General features: G+C 44.4%; 1 protein-coding gene and 1 long non-coding RNA gene across 5 annotated transcripts in view; one reads left to right on the top strand and one right to left on the bottom strand.

Moving 5' to 3' along the window:
- Positions 1-1,659: 1,659 nt before the first annotated feature.
- Positions 1,660-20,480, bottom strand: part of KCNIP1 (potassium voltage-gated channel interacting protein 1) — a 422,923-nt gene continuing 404,102 nt past the window's right edge. For 2 of the 4 annotated variants that reach the window (XM_047785586.1, XM_047785673.1), the window contains 7 exons: positions 14,699-14,823; positions 13,969-14,038; positions 11,738-11,808; positions 10,897-11,004; positions 8,518-8,622; positions 7,418-7,480; positions 1,660-2,522 (listed from right to left, as the gene is read on the bottom strand). In XM_047785586.1, the coding sequence (XP_047641542.1) occupies positions 2,475-2,522; positions 7,418-7,480; positions 8,518-8,622; positions 10,897-11,004; positions 11,738-11,808; positions 13,969-14,038; positions 14,699-14,823 (590 nt within the window). In that variant the 3' untranslated portion in view covers positions 1,660-2,474. Of the gene's footprint in view, positions 2,523-7,417; positions 7,481-8,517; positions 8,623-10,896; positions 11,005-11,737; positions 11,809-13,968; positions 14,039-14,698; positions 14,824-14,942; positions 15,240-19,965; positions 19,999-20,480 lie in introns of those variants that run through there. The other 2 variants (XM_047785489.1, XM_047785682.1) reach the window with 2 other exon arrangements.
- Positions 9,228-12,940, top strand: LOC125130437 (uncharacterized). Its single transcript, XR_007135718.1, has 3 exons — positions 9,228-9,384; positions 11,617-11,785; positions 12,037-12,940. It is a non-coding gene; the product is annotated as an uncharacterized LOC125130437 (long non-coding RNA).

The raw sequence follows: 20,480 nt of genomic DNA, 5'->3' as shown, positions 1-20,480 counted from the left end.
AGCTTTATACTCTGTGGAATGGCTTAGGTATCAAGCCTAGCTCTGAACCAATCACTGTAGCCAGGGGGATGGTTCAGATCATGTGCTCCATTCTTAGCACTGGGTATGGTCAGCTCCCTATTTTAGTTTTGTATGTACTTTCTAATCACCTGAGCAGCTTCTAAAGAATCCTGTTGCCTAGGTTCTACCCTCAGATATTCTACTTTAATGGCCCCAGGATGGAGCCCAGGGTTGGCATTTTTCAAAGTTCCCTGGGTGATTATGATGTGCAGCCAGGGTGAAGAACCACAGCCTAGACATTGTGCAGGCTCAGGATACAGATATACACCCCACATGGGAAAGGTACAGAGCCTCTGCTTGGGCCTAGTGTATGTCTTGCTAAGGGCCAGCCACATGTCCAGCAGCCTTACACGACCATATGGCTGCACTCAGGAAACCCAAATAGAGAAACAGAGCTGTACCCTTTATGGTTTCCAGTCATAGAAGAAATAGCAGTCAATGGCAGTCAGATGGGGAGTATTTCACGCATGCAGAGGTGTGGTGACCTGCTCTTGCTAGTGATCCATCTGTTTCTTCATCTGCTGTTTGGATTCAAAGAATGCCTGTGCCTCTCTGAGCTGACTAGGGATGAATGAGATTTGTGTGAGTACCCTAAGTTCCTGTGAGCAAGGCAGAATCCCCTAGGAGGAAGGCTCTAAGATGAAGTGGGAAGAGTTTAATCTCTCTGTGTGATGTCCCTCACACCTCTGAGCGTCAGTGTCCAAGCCAGCAAAATGAAGACTCTCCCTTCCAGAGCACTCTACCATGCGCATGAAGTATATATAATCGTATATATAAGCCTTTTGTGCAGCACTTAATAGGAATTCAGTAAATTGCTTTCCTTCCAAGAACGCCACTGTTAGCTCTTAGTATTTTATTTTATTTTATTTTGTTTTTTGTCTTTTTAGGACCACACCTGCTGCATGTAGAGGTTTCCAGGATAGGGGTTGAATCAGAGCTGCAACTGCCAGCCTACACCACAGCCACAGCCACAATCGATCAGAGCCGCATCCATGACCTATGGTGAAACTTGCGTCAACACCAGATCCTTTAACCCACTGATCGAGGCCAAGGATCGGATGGAACCCACATCCTCATAGATACTAGTCAAGTTCATAACCCACTGAGCCACAATGGGAACTCTGCTCTTAGTCTTTTAAATATGATATCAAACGTGGAAACCAAGACCCACAGTGACCAATATAAGTAACTGTTATTTATGATTAAGTAATACTATTTATAGGCTGAAGCTTTTCGATCAACTCCTGGACTCCAAGTCCTTCAGCAGGAGGTACTGGCCACCTCTTGATCTCTGTATCTCCCACCAAACAACATAAGGCTCCAGACTTCCTACACCAGAGGGTCCTGGGAGTGGCAACTGTGCTGAAAGGAACATGTTGTGAAGAGTCTCGTCTGTAAACTGTTTTAACCTCTGGTCATAGTATTTGCATTTGAATTGGATGTTTGCTTGGGAGTAGGGGAGGGTGATGTGCTGCCTGGCCCAGTGCCGGGCACAACATAAGTCCTAATAACTGGATGCCAAAGGATTGGACTAGCCTTCCCTTTACATAACTTACCTCTTCTGCCCTATGTGGTCATGGTTGAAATGAAGACTAAGAGTGTAAGAAATAGTTCCATTTATTGATTAGAAGATGGTATAAAATTACAGCAATTTGCAGGCATCCTGGGCTTTCTGGAAGGGACATGCAGTGCTGGGTTCTAGCAGGAGATGGAGGGGAGGCATGGACCACTGGGCATTGTCTCCCTTCCTGCAAATGATAAGGGACTTGCATCACCAGCACAGATGCTAGTGTGAGAGAGTATTATTGGTCCTTGCCTCTGGAAACAAAGGAGGTGGGCAGTTTAGATCATCAGACAATGCCATGCTTACTAATTCAGTCCTATCCTACATATGTTAGGTTCTGGCTCTCCCAATCTAGTCAGGGTAGATTCTCATTGTTCAGTGTAATACTCATTCTTCCCACCAAAGAAAGGGAAACAGGCACATCGGTTTGGGAGGCCGTCAAAGGATGGTGTACATTTGGCTCAGGTCATCTTGCTTCCAGATTCATCAAGGTCTGCTGGATTTGGCGGCAGTGGGCTGGGGCACGCAAGCAGAAAAATGTGCACTACTGTTTAAGCTCAAGCAGAGGGACCTTCCATAGGGCAGCAGTGTGAAGAGATGAGCATGCTTCCAAAATAATCCCGATTTCACCTTGACTTTCTCGAGAAGAGGGAGGAGGGAGAGCTGGCAATCAGAGATTGAGCCACGTGATGTTGGGTTTCATAGAATATCTTCAGCAGAGAATTCTTCCAAAGTGTAAAAGGTGTTTCTGTCCGAAGAGTCGGTGCGTAAAATCAGAAGGAGGACAGATCAAGGTGTTAAGTTGGCTGTTTAGTACAATGTCTCTGAGAGCTGCATGGCTGTGTTCACATTACATGACATTTTGGAACAACTGGAGGGACCTCATGATGTTGTCATCCTGGGAAGGGAGGAAGGGGAGGAGAGGATGGTTAGAGTCTCTGAGGCTTCTCCCTGAGAAGCTCTATCACTAGTGAGCAAATCTCCAGCATGTGTTTCCTGTTCTGAAAGAACTCTGCAAGGGAATGAGAAACAAGGAATAAGGGGTGGGTGAGGATCTAGCAAGCGAGCCATTCAAAGCCAAAAGCACTTTCTCTGGCCTGAAAGAGAAATTCAGAAGAAAAAATTATCCAGTAAACAGTGAGAATTGCTTCTTTAAAGAAGCTGTGGGCAACGGCATTTTATCAAATGCTATTTTTATGCCTATGGAGATGATTACACTCCCTTTTTTCTTTCAAATTCTATGATGTCATTAATCACAGCAATTAGTTCCTGAAATGTTAGACCATTCTGGCATTCCTATAATAAACTTTACTTGTTCATGATGTATTATGCTTTTTACATATTGCTGGATTTGATTGTTTGCATCTATGTCCACAAAGAATATATCAGCCCCCAAAATTCTTTATCTTGTAATGGTTTTGTTGCATTTCCATAGGTTTACGGTAGCCTCATAAATGAAGGTGCGATGTTTTCCTTCTTTCTCTATTCTTTGAGTTTGTATTAAGATTAGCATCATTTCTTCCTTAAATATTTGGAAGAACTTACCAGTGAAGGCATCCAAGGCTGTCATCTTCTCTGTGGGAAAGTTTGATATACAGATTCCATTTCTTTAACAGACATAGATAGGACTATTCAGATTTTCTATTTCTTTTTGTGTTAGTTTTGATAAATTGTATTTTGTAAGGAGTTTGTAGATTTCATGTTGTTAAGTTTACTGGATAATAAACGGTTAACTTTTTAAGTCTTAAAGCTTGTAGTGATATTACCCTTTTCATTCCTAATATTGATCATTTGAGTTTTCTTTCTCTTTTGTTTACATCAGTCTTGCTAAGCATTGATTGATTACATTAATTTTTTTCAAAGAGGCAACTTTTGAGTTTATTGATTTTCTTATTATATGTCTTGATTATGTGTTCTCTATTTTACACTGTTCTATTGTATATTTTCTAAGGAGTAAGTATGAAATGTAGAAAATCATCAAATGTTTGGATATTAAACACATTTATAATTACATGGGCCATAGAAAAAATATTTTGAATTAAAATATAATGAAAATATGACACATCAAAATTTGGGGGATGTAAAGCAGTACTCAGAGGAAAATGTATCCCTTCAAATGTATCTATTAGAAAAGAGGGAGTTCCTGTTGTGGCTCAGCGGTTAACAAATCTGACTAGCATCCATGAGGATGCTGGTCCAATCCCTGGCCTCCCTCAGTGGGTTAAAGATTTGGCGTTGCCATGAGCTGTGGTGTAGGTCACAGACACGGCACGGATCTGGCATTGCTGGGGCTGTGGTGTAGGCCGGCAGCTATAGCTCCAATTGGACCCCTAGTCTGGGAACCTCCATAGGCCACAGGAGCTGCCCTAAAAAGAGAGAGAGAGAGAGAGAGAGAGGGAAAGAAGGAAAGTAAAGGAAAAGGAAAAAGGAAGGAAGAAGGCCGGAAAGAGACAAACGAAATAACGAAAGAAATAACAGAAAGCAAGAAAGAAAGAAAGAAGAACGAAGAGAACGACAAATTATGCCGTCCTTCCTTTCCTTCCAGACGGCATGAATGAACGTACTTCCATCCTTCCTGCACTAAAGAGAGCATCACTCACGACAACTCCCTCCCTCCCCTCCCCCTCCCTCATCCCTCTCCCACCGAACCCATGCCTTCCCTCCCCCTCCTCCCTGCCTAACCCCGACCCGTCACTCCCTCCCTCCCTCCCTCCCACCCCACTCCCGCCCTCCTCCCGCCCGCCCTCCCTCCCCCCTTCCGTCTCCTGCCTCTTGCCTTCCCTCTCACTCCCTCCCATTCCCCTCCCTCCTCCTCTCCCTCCCTCCTCCTTCCCTCCCTCCCCATCCCCTCCCTCCCCCTCCCCTCCCTCTCTCTTCTCTCTCTTCTTTCCTGTCGTGGCGCAGTTTGTTAACTGAATCCACTAGAACCATGAGGTTGTTGTTCGGTCCCTGCCTTGCCAGTGGGTTAACGATCCGCGTTGCGTGAGCTGTGGTGTAGGTTGCAGACGAGGCTCGGATCCCGAGTTGCTGGGCTCTGGCATAGGCTGGGTGGCTACAGCTCAAATTGGACCCCTAGCCTGGGAACCTCCATATGCCGCGGGAGCGCCCAAGAATAGCAAAAAAAGACCAAAAAAAAGAAAGAAAAAAGAAAGAGAGAAAAGAAAGAAAGCAAGAAAGAAAGCAAGCAAGCAAGAAAGAAAAGAAAGGTTGAAAATCAATGATATAAACCTCCATCTCAAAAATGTAGAAATAAAACCTAGCAAATTTAATTAAAATTAAAAAGCAGAAGGAAGGAAATAATTTAGAACACACATAAATGAAATAGAAAGCAGATCTAAAGTAGAGAAAATCAACGAAGATAAAGTTGATTCTGGGTATTTGAAATGTTTTAAAAGTTTCTAGAACAGGGAGGTATAACCGTCTCACAATTAAAGTATATGGGTTTGAAAATCAGCCTGCCTAGATTGTAATTTATTTATTTATAGGGTGGGTTGTGAAAAAGAAATAAGTTAATTAATGAATAGCTCTAGAAGTTGCTAATGTGAGAAAGTAAATTGATTAAAAACTGTTAATCAAAGTCAAAAAAGCGGGAGTTCCCATTTGTGGTTCAGTGGTTAACGAACCTGACTAGTATTCATGAGGATGCAGGTTCCATCCCTGGCCTCGCTCAGTGGGTTAAGGATCCATTGTTGCCGTGAGCTGTGGTGTAGGTCACAGACATGGCTCAGATCTCTCATTGCCATGTCTGTGGCGTAGGCCATCGGCTAGCTCAGATTCAACCCCTAGCCTGGGAATCTCCCGCGGGTGAGGCCCTAAAAAGACAAAAGACACACACTCAAAAAAATAAATAAATAAATAAAATAAAATCAAAAAAGCATAATACAGGAGTTCCCGTTGTGGCGAAGTGGTTAACGAATCCGACTAGGAACCATGAGGTTGAGGGTTCGGTCCCTGCCCTTACTAGTGGGTTAACGATCCTGCGTTGCCGTGAGCCGTGGGGTGGGTTGCAGATGCGGCTCAGATCCCGCGTTGCTGTGGCTCTGGTGTAGGCCGGTGGCTACAGCTCCGATTCGACCCCTAGCCTGGGAACCTCCATATGCCGCGGAAGCGGCCCAAAAAAATACCAAAAAGACAAAAAAAGAAAAAAAACCTCCATTACCTATCTCAGTGAGGTTGGCCTGAGATTTTCAGTTATTAAAAAAAAAAAAAAAGCATAATGCAATAAGGCATGGTATTTAAAATTAGAACAATGAAGTTCAAGTTTCAACTCTATCACTTAGTGTACCTTATCTACATCTCTTAACCTTGCATCACCTCAGTTTTCTCTTCTTTAAAATGGGTGCAATGAATACTGATGGGCAGCCAGTTCATAATGATTAAACGGTAGAAATGTTTCTAACCCTATTAGTAAATAGCTGCTGACCTGAGCCACTCCTCCAGCATTTTTGCCTCTGGCTACCTAGTAACTCGTCCAGGACTACACAAAGATCCATCGACTCCCAGGTTAATGCCAAGTTTAGCAGAGGTTCTCTAGGGTACTGCTCTGGGGCATTGGGCAAACTCAGTTAAGAATGATCAATTCTCAGTCATTAAATATTTTGATTACATATTGCCTCTGCCTCTCAGGGTTGTTGTGAAGTTTACATAATGTACCTAAAACTTGGTAGATGCTCACTGCATGTTAATAACTTCTCCCTTGCCTTCCTGCATTTGCAGTTCTTATTGGGTGGAGCATAGAGTAACAGTGTACCTTTCGGAAATAAGGTAGTGGTATAAATGCATTTTATTTTTTAAATTAGAGGAAAGCAATTGTTTCCATTTCAGTCTCTGGCTGACTCTGGGGCCAGTTTATTCTTTAGCAGCATCAGCATCACTCTGGACCTACTGAATTAGAGTCTGCATTTTAACAAGAGCTTTAAGGAGGCTGGTTTGTACATTAAAGTTTTAGAAGCATTGGTCAGGGCACTTGTGTTAAAATGAAGATTTCTAGGGGGGTTCCCATTGTGGCTCAGCAGGTTATGAACCTGACTAGTATCCATGAGGATACAGATTCAATCCCTGGCCTCACTCAGCTCAGTGGGTTAAGGATCTGGCATTGCTGTGAGCTGTAGGTCGCAGATGCCCTTTGGATCTGGTGTTGCTGTGGCTGTGCTGTAGGCCAGTAGCTCAGCTCAGATTGTACCCCTAGCCTGGAAACTTCCATATGCCGCAGGTGTGGCCCTAAAAAATAAAATAAAATAAAATAAAATAAAATAAAATAAAACAAAACAAAACAAAAAGATTTTAGATTCCAACCCCAGACTGAGAGTCTCTGGAATGGAGGCCTGGAAATGTGCATTTCCAGTCATCTGAGGCAATTCTTATGCACATTATGGTTTAAGAATCAGAGCTTAGTTTTTTTTTTTTTTTCCCCCAGTTACTCCCATGTAGTCTGGGAATTGGATCATCAAGCCCGAAGCAGGTTGTAAAATGACAGTGTTGCCCACTTGGAGGTCTGTAGTTTCACAGCGACCCCCTCTGGGCTTTCACACCCCCGCCCTGTAACCCTGTCTTTGTGTGGCTCAGCCTGTGCTGAGACCTGCCACAGGCCAGCCTGAGCAGTGGAATTTTGTGCTGTTACTGGTGGTGGCGGCCAGTTCATAATGATTGGTATTGGTGGTGGCAGCCAGTTAGTATTTCCCCTAATACTAACCTAGGGGATTGCAGGTTTCTCATTTTCTCCTTCTGCAGGTCCCTAAGCCCAAATTTCCTTTCTCAGATTTAGAGGTTTTGTGCCAAGAACTCTCTCCTTACCTCCTGACAGGATTCAAGAAATTCATCTAAAGTCACAATGCCGTCTTTATTTTTGTCCATTTTCTGAAAGACACAACAAGAAGCATTTTAAAGAATCTGGTAGTCTGCATTCCAAAATTTGCTTTTTGATAACCAGTGTTCCCCCAAGAATTAGGATGGTCTTTCACAGGCCAGACAGCTCCACCTAGGCCCTTATTATAGCACTTTGACCCCTATAGCTTCCATCAAATTAAAAAACTTGCTCTAGGAGTTCCCCAGTGGCTCAGCAGGTTAAGGATCTGGCATTGTCACTCCTGTGGTGTTGGTTTGATCCACCACTCAGGAATTTCTGCATGCCATGGGCTCCCCACCCCCCTGCCAAAAAAATCCCCAACTTGCTCTGATGTTCATCTTCTCATCATCTGATTATTTTGCCAATACCCTAAAATGTCTTTCCTAGTCTCACTTCTAGATTGTCCACTTGGCAGAAGGAACACTGGACATGAGAGTTCTACTTTTGTCTCTGCCACTTACTGTGAGATCTTAGTGAGTGAGCCTCTGCTTTTCCTATCTGCAAAGTGAGAGGATTAGACCAGAATGAGCTTTGACATTCTCTGATGGTCTCCTGCTAGGGTAATTTTTTTTCTAGCATAAAAAATCTCTTCTATTCATGGATTAACAGCCCAACCTACTTTTACCAGAGCAAGGCTAAACTCAGTCAATTAAAAGATCTCATAATCCAACCCACCCTAGTTTCTACCTGACTTCCTTTGACTCCCCAGACACAAATGCTTCACACCTACACAAATGTGCTTGGTGACATACACCTTCTCTGTTTACTCTGCTCTCCCAAAAATTTTTATGGAACTTTAGAGTCCATACTCTACCATTTATACTTAACAATCTCCCTTGCTCTCTTCTGTACTGCCTACTTGCCTGTTCAATGAGATAATCTATTCCTGGAGAATAATACATCTTGTAGTTCTCTTCTGTTTTCTACTTCGTGTAGTACAGGCTTGGACGTGAACCACAGCTCATGGTGGTGTGACTGACGGTTTGATGCTTGTGGGCTGACTGATCTAAATTGAGTTTAAAGCTCACGCACAAGGGTGCGCTCTTACCTGGAAGAAGACGTCCACGTGCTGCCTTGGAGTGTCTTCTTTAAGCACAGGATATGTGTATTTCCCCATCATGTCATAGATGGCTTTGACAATGTCCATCATTTCCTGGAGGGGGACAAGGAGGCACACGGTGTGGGAACCAGGAAGTCAGGCTCTTCTAGGTGACAGTTTAGGGCTCTTGACCCTCTTGGAAATGAAACTGATTAAAGGAACTTCTTTAGCTGGTGGGAGGGAGTTAGAAAGCAAGCAGAAGGGGCTACGTTCTGGGAGCTTCCTCCCATAGAGAAGGCAGTGGAAAATTCTCTTTGTCATTCCTGCAAAGGAGAGTGTGGTCATCTCTAAGACAGTGCTGCAGGAGGGAGAGGAAAGAGAAGAATAAGAAGAGCAGGCAGCTGTAGAGGGGAGGAGGAAACTTAACAACTTGCTAGTTTTAATGAGGATTAAATATGTTCCCTCAAACTTTCTGTATCTTTTTATTTCACTTTAAAAACTATTTATTTTTTAAGACTTTACTTTTTAGAGAAACTACCTGTATCTTTATAAGAAATCTCTCAATTGAAGCTAGTTTATGTTGATAATTTCCTATCTTTGTAACCCAAAGCTGCTTTCTACAAAGACATAATTACCATTCTTGGTGGATGGGACCAGATAGATGTTACAAATCCTATTGCATTTTTGTTTCTAATCTTCCAATGCTTCTGAATATGGAATAAGTGGTTGGCACATGCTTATTAAAAGAATTCAATTGTTCTTCTTATTGCTCTATAGATGTTTCCCCAAGACAGTGAGCTCTGAGGACACATGCTTGATTCTTCCTCGCCAAGTTCTCTGCACCTGGCACCTAGTCTGCCATGAACGGGAGCCCAGGTGAGTAGCCCTGTGGTGATCTAATCACGCTGGCCAGAGATAGGGTTCCTTGTGCTTTCCCTGGCCCCTCCTTGGAATGGGGGAAAAGAATACAGAAAGACGGGCATGTCTACGGGGACCCATGGGACAGCTTCTATCTTGGGTTCCTTGCCCGCTACTCCTCATTTCATGTCCTTATTTAGCTATTTTTGTTTTTTTTTAACCTATTATTAATAATTTTAGACTTGCACAAAACTTGAAATACAGTACCGAGTACTCATGGATACCTTTGACCCAGCTTCCCCTAATACTAACAACTTGCATAACCACAGCACAATGATGAAGCCTAGGAAATTAACAATGGGCCACTGCTGTGAACCACAGCACTATTGACAATGCCACAAAACTATTAAGCTACAGAACTTACTCCAGTTCCGTCAGGTTCCCCCCCACCCTCCGCCAATGCCTTGTTTATGTTCCAGGATCCCACTTCACGCTGCTGTGTCTCCTTACTCTCCTCTAATCTGTCGTGGTGTCTCATTCTGCCTTTGTCATTTTAAAAATGCATCATACTAATTTTTATAGCTTACTGCTCTTGCATGCTCTTAAATGGTCACTGTTACTCCATTACATGTACTTAGTGGACTTCATTGACCACATCTGCTAGTAGTGAATATTAGGGTTTCCACATTTTTAGGATTGTCCAGAACTTTGTCTTCAGCACCTAGAACACCTAATAATAAACCCTTGAATATGTACTGAGTATATCCACGACTGAATGAATGAGGAATGAAAATGGGAGAGGACCTTCCTGGGTGGAGGCGAGGATTAGAGATGTTATTTGTAAGTCCAGGCACTGTGCCTGGCAGGCAGGAGCGCAGGAAGTGGGCTGTTACAAGATGCTAAATCCAGCTTCCACTGAGATGCCAAGATAAGGTAGATACCAAAGTGAATTCTGAGATAGACCTATGGGTATTTCACTATCTAGATACCAGAGATACTCTGAGGCTCTAAAAGTGTCAAGCGGTGAAGATTCAGAACTTGTTTGTCATGATTTCTTTAGCGATGACTGCACCGACCCCTTTCTGTGGTTTTATTAGTAGGAGAGAGAGGTTGTGGCTAATATGATTCAACTGTAATCTTCACTTTCTTAAAGATCTCCCTTTTCTGGATGATGCTTGCAGTGTTTCTATTCCAGTTTTTACCTTTAACTTGTGGCCTTTAATCTGCTAAATGCACGTTTCCCTGGGAAAAGTTACTCTACGCTGAAATCAGTCACTTATACCCCCTTGGGAATGTGTCTTGAATAAGTGAGAAGGAATGAATCTGGTTAATCCTTTCTTGACTTAACTGGGAGGGGTAGGGCAATTCCAGGGGTCGGGGGGAGTCAAAGATGACCTTCATTTTGTTAGGAACCAACTCTGCCCCGAAGCAGACCATCCTCTTTCAGACCATTTCATCCTGGAGCTGTTTTCTCTTTCATTAGATGTCTCCTTTGTAGCTCTCTCATGCCCCTGGTCTCAGTTCACTTACCTCTTTGTTTATGTATCCATCTTTATTGATGTCATACAAATTAAAGGTCCATCTTAGTTTTTCATGGACGGTTCCTCTCAGTAAAATCGACAGAGCAGTTACAAAGTCCTGAGAAGTGGAAGAAGCGTGAGAGACATCAACCACCAAGCCATCAGGTCACAGGGTGGGGAGGCTCTGTCATTGGGTCAGACTCTGACTGCAATTACAGAATGGTATCTCCCGGGTGCTCTGTCCCAAGAAGGATGTGGCCAAGCTCAGTGAAGAGCACCTCCCCTTCCATTGCCTACCCTACCCCACTGTGGGGAAGGAGCCCCTTGAGGAAGGGTGGAGCTCAGCATGTACTGACACCTGCAGCATCCTCAGCTGTCGCCTTATCCCACGGCCGCCATTTTCGTACAAGTGGCAGCTCAGAACGTGGACTTAGGAAACATAGTACCTGAGTTCAAAGCCCTCCTTTATCACTTACTGGTTGTGTGACCTTGGCAAAGCTGCTCCATCTCTTTGCCTTACTTTCCTCTTCTGTAAACTGGTAATAAATTATAGAACCCTGCCTTGTTAGGGTTACTGTGAGGAGTAAATGAGTTAATGCATGCAAAGCACCCAATACAGAGCCTGCTGCATGGTAAGCTTGGTTTGCCCGTGAGTTATTACACTGTTATCACTAGTCCCTGGGGTCCTGAGTTCCTGGTGGGTAAGCACAGTTGCTTCTTCTTGCTTCAGGAAATCCTTGTGAAATGGATAAAGGACTGAAGTATTTAATGATCCCCACCCCTTCCTCCAACACCCCCATGGTTTAGAGGAAGCATGTTGGGGCCCCGGCGCCTTCTAGAGACAAGCCTACCTCGAACTTCACGGAGCCTGTCTGCGTGGTGTCAAAGGCGTGGAAGAGGTAATGGGCATACATGCTGGCATCTGCAAGGCACAGAAGGAAAGGCAGGTGATGGGAGCAGGGGCCCTGCAGAGGGGAGTGAGATCACTTAAAAACAATAAGGAAGAGAAGAGGGTGGTGCTGGGGTGATAGAAGGGAAAAAATTACAGAATGGAAAACCGCTGGTGTCAACTGGGGCCTGTTTGGCTTTCCTAGGGTTGAGGTGGGAAGTTCTGGCAAGCACTAAGACAGGCCCTCGCCCCTATGTCTAGCCATCCCCAGAGAGAGACACTCCTGCCTGTCTATGTGTGTAATTCCTGTTGGATAAATGATGCAGTGACTGTGTGGAGACGATGCTCTTCTCAGTGGCAGCACAGTGCCATGGAGCGAACAGCCATCAGGGAGCAGACAGAACTGGGCTTGGAGAGAAGCTCTGTCACCACCTAGCTGTGTGACCACAGGCATCTAACGCAACCTCTCTGAGCTTTACCTTCCTGTCTCTGCACAATGTTAAACTTTCCACATAGCCACACCATCAAAACCACCATCCAACCTGCCACATGGTCAAAACTCAATAAAGGGTGGATCAACAGGACTCCACAAACAGCTATTCTGGGACTTGCATGGGAGGAAACTGCACCCCTGGTTGGCGGAGGGGCCCTGTGAGGGTCCCATACCTGAGAAGGCTCCTGTCTGCTGCTGAAGAGGCCCAGGAAGAGCCCAAGAGGATCTGAGACTCTGTTTCATCAGGACCCAGGAAAGGGGTCCTGCAAGAGATGGCTCCTGGGGTTTCTGCTGTGGCATAATGGGATTGGGGCCATCTTGGGATTGCTGGGACATGGGTTCAATCCCTGGCCTGGCACAGTGGGTTAAGAATCCAGCATTGCTGCAGTTGCAGCTTGGGTGGCAATTGTGGCTCAGATCTGATCCCTGGCCTGGGGTGGCCAAAAAAGAGAGAAATGGCTCCTGAGAGCAGAAAGTAAGTTGGCATGTGACACACTGGGGCCACAGCAAAAGCCTCTGATGTCCTAAGCCTCTGGGGCCGGAGCAGGTTCCCACAGGAGTCAAGCTGGGTGACAGAGCAGCTATGAGCCTGGCATACATGCTAACCTGATTTATAAGCACAATTTTATTCACCCTGCATCCTTTTGGATTAATTTATCTTATAGTGTCCAGTATCCACTAAAGTTCTTTTTCAAAATCCACCTTGCCTCAGCTATTTTGAGGAAAAGACAGATTCTGGCACAATGGTGAGGCTAACATGGCAAAGCTTTTGACAGACACTAATGGGATCTAATTCCGCCACTCACTAGCTGCGCCGTCTTGAGTGAATTGCTTAGCCTCTCTGAAACTGAGTTGCCCCAATCTGGGATAGCAATACCGGCTCTCTAGAGCTGTTATGAGACTTTATTTATTTATTTTTTTGTCTTTTTGCCTTTTCTAGGGCTGCTGCTGTGGCATATGGAGGTTCCCAGGCTAGGGGTCGAATCAGAGCTGTAGCTGCCAGCCTACCCCAGAGCCACAGCAACGCAGGATCCGAGCCACATCTGCGACCTCCACCACAGCTCACGGCAACGCCGGATCCTTAACCCACTGAGCGAGGCCAGGGATCGAACCTGCAACCTCATGGTTCCTAGTCAGATTTGTTAACCACTGCGCCACAACGGGAACTCCTCGAGCTGTTATGAGACTTTATGATATTGCTTTATCGATTTCTCCTGCCTTGGAAAGCATCCATTTTCAGAACTCTTTACTGTTAAAGCTTTAGCCACTTCCACATCTTGCAATAAGGAAAGGATCCGGAGTTCCCGTCGTGGCGCAGTGGTTAACGAACCCGACTAGGAACCATGAGGTTGCGGGTTCGATCCCTGCCCTTGCTCAGTGGGTTAACGACCTGGCGTTGCCTTGAGCTGTGGTGTAGGTTGCAGACGTGGCTCGGATCCCGCATTGCTGTGGCTCTGGCATAGGCCGGTGGCTACAGCTCTGATTGGACCCCTAGCCTGGCAACCTCCATATGCCGCGAGAGCAGCCCAAGAAAATGGCAAAAAGACAAAAAAAAAAAAAAAAAAGGGAAGGATCCTGTTCTGAGTTCTCCCCAAATGTGAGGAGGTGGCAGATAAATAACAAGGAAGTATGAACTTGAAGGAGGTAGGCTGCTCACCAGAGAGGGAGCCAGCAGGGATCTTTTTCAAGGTCGGACTTACCTCCATGAGGGAAAAACTGAGCGTAGATCTGCTTGAATGTTTCTTCGTTGACCACACCACTGGGGCACTCCTGTATGAAGGGGAGAGAACCAGCGGGCATGTCTGAGAGCCTTGGGGTCTGGGGTTCTTCATGCTCCCTGGTGGTTACCTGTGCCCGATGAGGAGCAGAGTCTAGGCTTTGGGATTAGAAAGACCTGGATTTGGATCCTGGCTCAGCCCCTTCTAAGCTTTGTGACTTTGAGTCTCTGATTCTCAACATCCTTACCTATGACATGGGGACAGTGCCTTTTCAGCAAGGCTCTCACGAGATTTAATATGTGAAATAATGTGGTAAATTAATACACTGGCATTCAGGCTTACACTTCGGTCTGTGAGCTTGGTTAGCAACAGACCTAAATCCCATCATTTCTGGGGCACTGACAGTAATGACAGTGTGAATAGGTTGTGCTAAGGTGAGGATCTGGGCCCGTGTGAATTCTCCAAGGCTGTGCCATCCTGTGAAGTTTCCAGGTGGCCGGCCAGTTTCCCATCTACTGAGACCACCTCGTTCTTGCTTGGCATCCTTCTTTCTAGCCAGGTGACCTTGCTCTCCTGTTTCCTTTATAGAATCCACCTTCCTTTTACAACTACCCACATGCAGAATCTCCCAGAGGGGCCCCCTGTGCATTCTGGAGAGCTTAGCCCCAAGTGGGAAATCCTGCCTGGGCCTTCAGGGCTGGGCGGGTCTTACATTTTTGAAGCCTCGGTAAAGGACTTGCAGCTCCCTCTTGGTGAAATTGGTCTGGGCCTCAAGCTGCTCCAGTCCCTCTGGCCGATGGCACACCATGGTCATCTCCAACTCATCTTCAATCTTATCTGGAACCAGAGGAGATGGCATTGGAGTGGCTAACCTCAGTGGTCACTTGTCAGGCCACAGTCTGGGCTGTCAAAAGGATAGTGGGGTGACCTGGACACACTGCAGATGACCTTCCCACCTTAAACCCTACCTCCCTGCTTGGTCTCTCCTGTCTCACCATCAGTGCAGCCATCACTCCAGATATGCTGGACATCACCTAGGGAGGGAACTTCAGCCTTGGAGATAAATGTGTTCCAAGTGGAGATGAGGGCAGAAGCACTAAAAATAAGCCCACATGAAAACATTTCCTTTTCTTTCAAAATAACTGCTTTGCAAATTCTGTTTGCTGCCCACTGGGCCATCTGAATATTCTAGAGACACAGGTAAGTGAGTGGATGAACATCCTCCAAATAGCAAAGGGAAACAAATCTATTTAAAAAAAAAAGAGACTAAACTCCATTTGGGAAACTAGAGGAAGGCTAGCTTGATTAAACAAAAGGTATAAGTTATAGCATGTTAACTATTAATTTAAAACACAAGTTCATTTCTAGTATTGGAATATCTACCAGACATCCTTAAATAAGAGGGAAGTGACTTATATGGGAGCTACGGGATATAGACAAGGGCTCTAAAAACAGTTGTTTTAAGTAGTAGCCTAACTAGTCCTCCTACATGTACTGTAATGCAATATAATTTTGCACTAGTTATTTAGAAAGTGTCAGTCATTTAAAGTAAGAACCCTGTCCATCTCGTATTGAGGGATCACAAAATCCGAAGTAGTGGAATTCTCAAGATTTTACCATTACAGAAGGGTAAGTGAGTGTTTTTCTCTGGGTCCTGCCAGAATGCTTTCTATAAATTTACTCCAGTCAAGAATCCATTGCCAGCTAACCTTCTTGGCTCATTGTTGTTACACAGACGTCATCAAACTCATGTACTGAATGACTCTAAATCTGGGCTGGCAAGAATAGTGATGAGGTGGGCAGGCTGTTGGGAAGGTACACACACCCCTCATGCCCGTGATGGTGGGCTGTGAGGACAGGCTGAGTTTGTATCTGGGAGAACAGGATGAGCCGGTGCGTTACACTTGTGTGCATTTCCTAGCCAGAGTTGGTCTGTTTGCATCAGAGTCTCTGCAGTTGTCTCACTTCCTTTTGAGACTGTGATCTCAGTGCAAAAGGAGTCCATCCAAGTGAGTTTGTAGCTCGCACCTCTTCTCTAAGGTAATGGACATTTGGGTAAGGTTCCGAGAGAGGCAGAAGAACTTGGTAACAATTCCCAATTGTCATCTTTCTTACGTGCTGGGAAACACCTATCATCTTATCCTACAGGGAGTAAAGAAGAGTATTCAATATAAATAAGACACTCTTTATACAAAATAGCTGCAAGTGGCCAATTTCCTTATAATTTGGATAGAGCCTTTAATTATTGTTATGTTTCTAGCTAACAAGTTAAGTAGCGATTACCTAAATACTGCACATTCTCAAACAAACAAAAAATCCCACATAATTCTAATTCAATACTCACATATGTGTTTAACTCATTTAAAAATAGAAATCATTAGATTTAATAGCAATTTTATTTTTTTAAAAATGCACAGATATTTAACACTGTGAAAAGAAGTGAAAATTATATTAAAACATAAATAAGACACAAATATATTTTTGGAAGAAATGATGTATTTTTGAAGGCATCTAATATACCTTTCCAAGTTTATCTTAAGCAGAAGCTTAAAAATTTTTTTTCATTATTGACTGTAATTAGATTCTTCACAAGTTCAAGGAAGTCTATTTGTAGAAGTTTGAGAGAAACTTTCTGACTCAGAAACTGCACTTGCTTACTGCCTCTTTCATTAAAAATGCACTAAGTAATTAGAGAAATATCACATATTAAACCCACTTCATTAAGATGGTTTGTTTGCTGTCTGACCAACAGGATCAATTGCCGTACTGAAGAGGTTCCGTAATATCGAAGTATTTGCATTGACTGCCAAGCTTTTGTTTTGTTTTGCTTTTTCATCACCCTCTAATTGTCAGACTGTGGTTAACATCAGTTACTGGAGGAAATTCGTGTATTTGAGACTTCAAGATGCTGATGTTGGGAAAGCACCCAAATATAGGGGCTTAAACCAGTGCTGTTTCTTGAAAGTTTTTTTTTTTTTTTTACTGTGTTTCAGAGTAAGAACTATAATTTACATCACAATCCAGTATATATAAGTGAAACATTTTTACGAAATATTTTAAAGCTAAGGTTTCATGAAATAATCCTTTCCCTTGCTAATGTGAGGTGTACTCTGTTCTCAGTTTTAAGCTAGTCCTTTATAAAAATGTGCTGATGGTGACCCCCACGGTCAGGATTTGGGAATGGAGAGCACTAATTGAATTGTCTACACCCACAGCGACCTGCTGGGGTGCCCACCATCTAAGCATTCCTTTCCCTCACACCTGCTCTCCCTTCCCTTGTTTTGTATGCCTCATGGTTCTGGCCACTGTAAATATATGCTGGGGACACTTTGGAAGGGGCTGTGGAGGTTTCCACATCCCAGTTTTCCCCTGGGGAGTCTCTGAGTGCTGCCCAGATGGTCCCACTAAAGGAAGGAGGGGGGCCCAGCTTCCTGGTTGGGGGAAGAGGAGACAGAATTAGCAGATGGGAGCCTCCTTGACTGTTTCTTTTGAGGTTTGTTTAGAGTCTCTGAGGCCAAAGGTGGCTTGCCATTATTTTTGTTATTAAAAAGAATGATGAGCCAATTACTAGGTCTGATTGAGTTTGGGTGATAAAGATCAAAATTAACCCAGAGATCTAGTACAATGGTATTAATATAACTACATAACAAGAATAAGGCGGAGTATCTCCTGTTTGCAAAGTACTTCTACTCTGTAAAATGTTTTCATGCCCTGCTACCTTGTGCATGGTGGGGAGTGAGGGGGAACAGGATCCTCTCCATCAGAATATTAGGCAGAGGAGTTCCTGTTGTGGCACAAGGGAAACAAATCCATCTAGTAACCATGAGCTTGCAGGTTCGATCCTTGGCCTTGCTTAGTGGGTTAAGGATCCGGGGTTGCCATGAGCTGTGGTGTAGCTCAAAGACGCGGCTCAGATCCTGCATTGCTGTGGCTATGACGTAGGCCGGCAGCTGTAACTCCATTTGACCCCTAGCCTAGTAACCTCCATATGCCACTGGTGCGGCACTAAAAAACAAACAAAAACAAAAACAAAAAGGCTATTAGGAAGATAGGTGTCCTAACAGATCAAGAAAAAACTTTTCTAACTAGAAGTACCTTAAAAAGTGATGAACCATCAATCTATTACTGGGAATAGTTAAAGCGAGATAGAGTAACCAGCTGTAGAAGATGCTACATAGGTAATTCCCAGATTGAAGGAAAGTTTAGAGAAGATGATTCAGATTATGGGGGCCTTAATGTTTTGGGGATCATAGACTCTTTTGAGTGTAGATGAAAGCTTTCGACTCTCCCAGATAAAGAAAACGCACCTAACCATGGCATGTGGCCTGTACTTTCCATGAGTTTCTGTATGTTTCAAACACATGGAGCCCAGGTTGAGAGCTTCTAGCACAGGAGACGTCTTACAAACTCTGTCACTAACCGACTTTGCTGGAGTCCTAGGTCACATAGCCAATTGGTGACAGAACTGGACCTCAAATCCAGCCAGTCCAAGTCCTTTTTATTTCTGGCATCCACGTGTTTCTCCACTGGCTTCTGCTTCTCTTGAGCACAAATTGCCAGTTGGTTTGTAACCAGCCTTGCAGTAGTTCTGCTCCTGACAAGCTCAGTGCTCTGTACAAGTGAGGCCCTTAGACTGTGACCAGGAGGAGGACCCAAGCCTTTAGTCTTCTCCCTAGTGACACGACATGACCAAAGCCCATGCCCTCGAGCATCTCCTTCTCCCTGAACTGGAAAATATTTTCCCCATCATGGGCTCTCTGGGTTGGACTTTGTACCCACCCATCTAGTTCTGAGGTTACAAAATGTTGTTAGTCCTTGGCACCAACACAGGCCAAAGACAGGTCTCGTTTGGCCTATAAAAATGTTTTAATTTCGTTTGGAATTTCCAATATCTTAAAGATGAGAGATTCATGTACAAGCTTGGATTTCTGATTTCTCTCGGGAAATGGGATCCTCTGACAGTTGTGGTCTCAAATTTTCACACAGCAACTGTTTATCAGAACAGAGCAGGGGCTGATCCTTCTGAGTCGATCCCTCTGAGCAGCCAAAGCTCCTCGTGTGCCCTCTGCTGGCCTCTGGCTCACTTACTGCATTTGTGCTCCCTGCCTGGTCCTACAGGCATCTAAGTTTTGGGTTCCCTATCTGATCTACGCCTACCTACCCCGCCCCGAAACCCGTCTACCTTTCCTCCACTTCACATCACCCAGCCTCCCACCCTCTCTCTTCCTCACTATTTGTTTGTTTAAACACATTCTGCTTTGTTTTACAAAGGACTTGAAGCTGATTGTATGAAACACATATAATGAAATAAAAAGAGATAAAGTAATAAGAAAAACTGCCTCAGACAATGTTGATTAGATTAGGAGGTCAAGACCACAGGGAAAAAGAGCATAGAAATTCAGGTCATTTGTTCTAAGCAGTTAGTACACTTGAGCCACAAATTGGCTCTGAGCTTTTTAAATATATCTTACTGTCTGAGAGAGGGAAGCATATCAGTTTCTAAGGGGGGGGGGGGAATGACAAAACTGTTCCTATAATTTGTCTCTAAAATACTGCTTCCAGTTGTTTCTATATAGGTGGGGTTTGCTGACAAGAGGCACAGACAGTTATTGAGCGAGAAGAATAATTACGAAATATATACTTGATTAAGAAGCTCTTCCTGGAGTTCCTGTTGTGGCTCAGCGGAAACAAATCTGACTAGCATCCATGAGGATGCAGGTTCGGTCCCTGGCCTCGCTCAGTGGGTTGAGGATCTGGCATTGCTGTGAGCTGTGGTGTAGGTCGCAGACGGGGCTCAGATCTGGCCATCCCTGTGGCTGTAGTGTAGACCAGCAGCTACAGCTCCGATTGGCCCCCTGGCCTGGGAACCTCCATATGCCAAGAGTGCAGCCCTAAAGTTAAAAAAAGAAGAAGAAGAAGAAGCTCTTCCACTGAAAGTAATGTGACCAAATTAGTCAAGTTAACTTAAACTTTTTTTACCTCTCTGATACTGGTAATACCACCAGGCGATGTCTAGGAAAAAGTAAGAAAACATTTTACCAAATCCATTCATCAAACAAGCAAAACACACTTTTATTTCCCATGGAAAGTCCTCTCTGAGGGTGTGTAGGTCACTGTCCAGCTCAACATATGCGAAGAGGTCTGTTGTTAGCAGAGCTGGGACTGACCTTCTCCCATGGTCAGAACAGGCAAGAGAAGCGGGTCACCTTGCAGTGCCCACGGCTCCCAGCAGGGGGCTCATTGAGCATGCCCGCAGCCATGCAGCCATGCAGCCTAAAGAGAAATGGGATGGTGTGGGGCAGAGGATGCACAGATGAATATGGGCCTTGGAAATACCTGCATGTTTGATTGAGGAATGACTTATAAGATACCCTCCACAACGGAGGCGCCATTGCCACTCTGCCACTTTGTGATTTGAAGCTGTGTTCTTGTAGTATTCTTTATTCACTCATTCAACTATCAGTGAAATATCAACCATGTGTCTATCGGTGCCT

This window comes from Phacochoerus africanus, chromosome 1 (genome assembly GCF_016906955.1).
Source record: "Phacochoerus africanus isolate WHEZ1 chromosome 1, ROS_Pafr_v1, whole genome shotgun sequence".
Lineage (NCBI taxonomy): Eukaryota > Metazoa > Chordata > Mammalia > Artiodactyla > Suidae > Phacochoerus > Phacochoerus africanus.
Note: the sequence above shows the minus strand (reverse complement) of the source record. Positions and strands in the feature narration are given on the sequence as shown.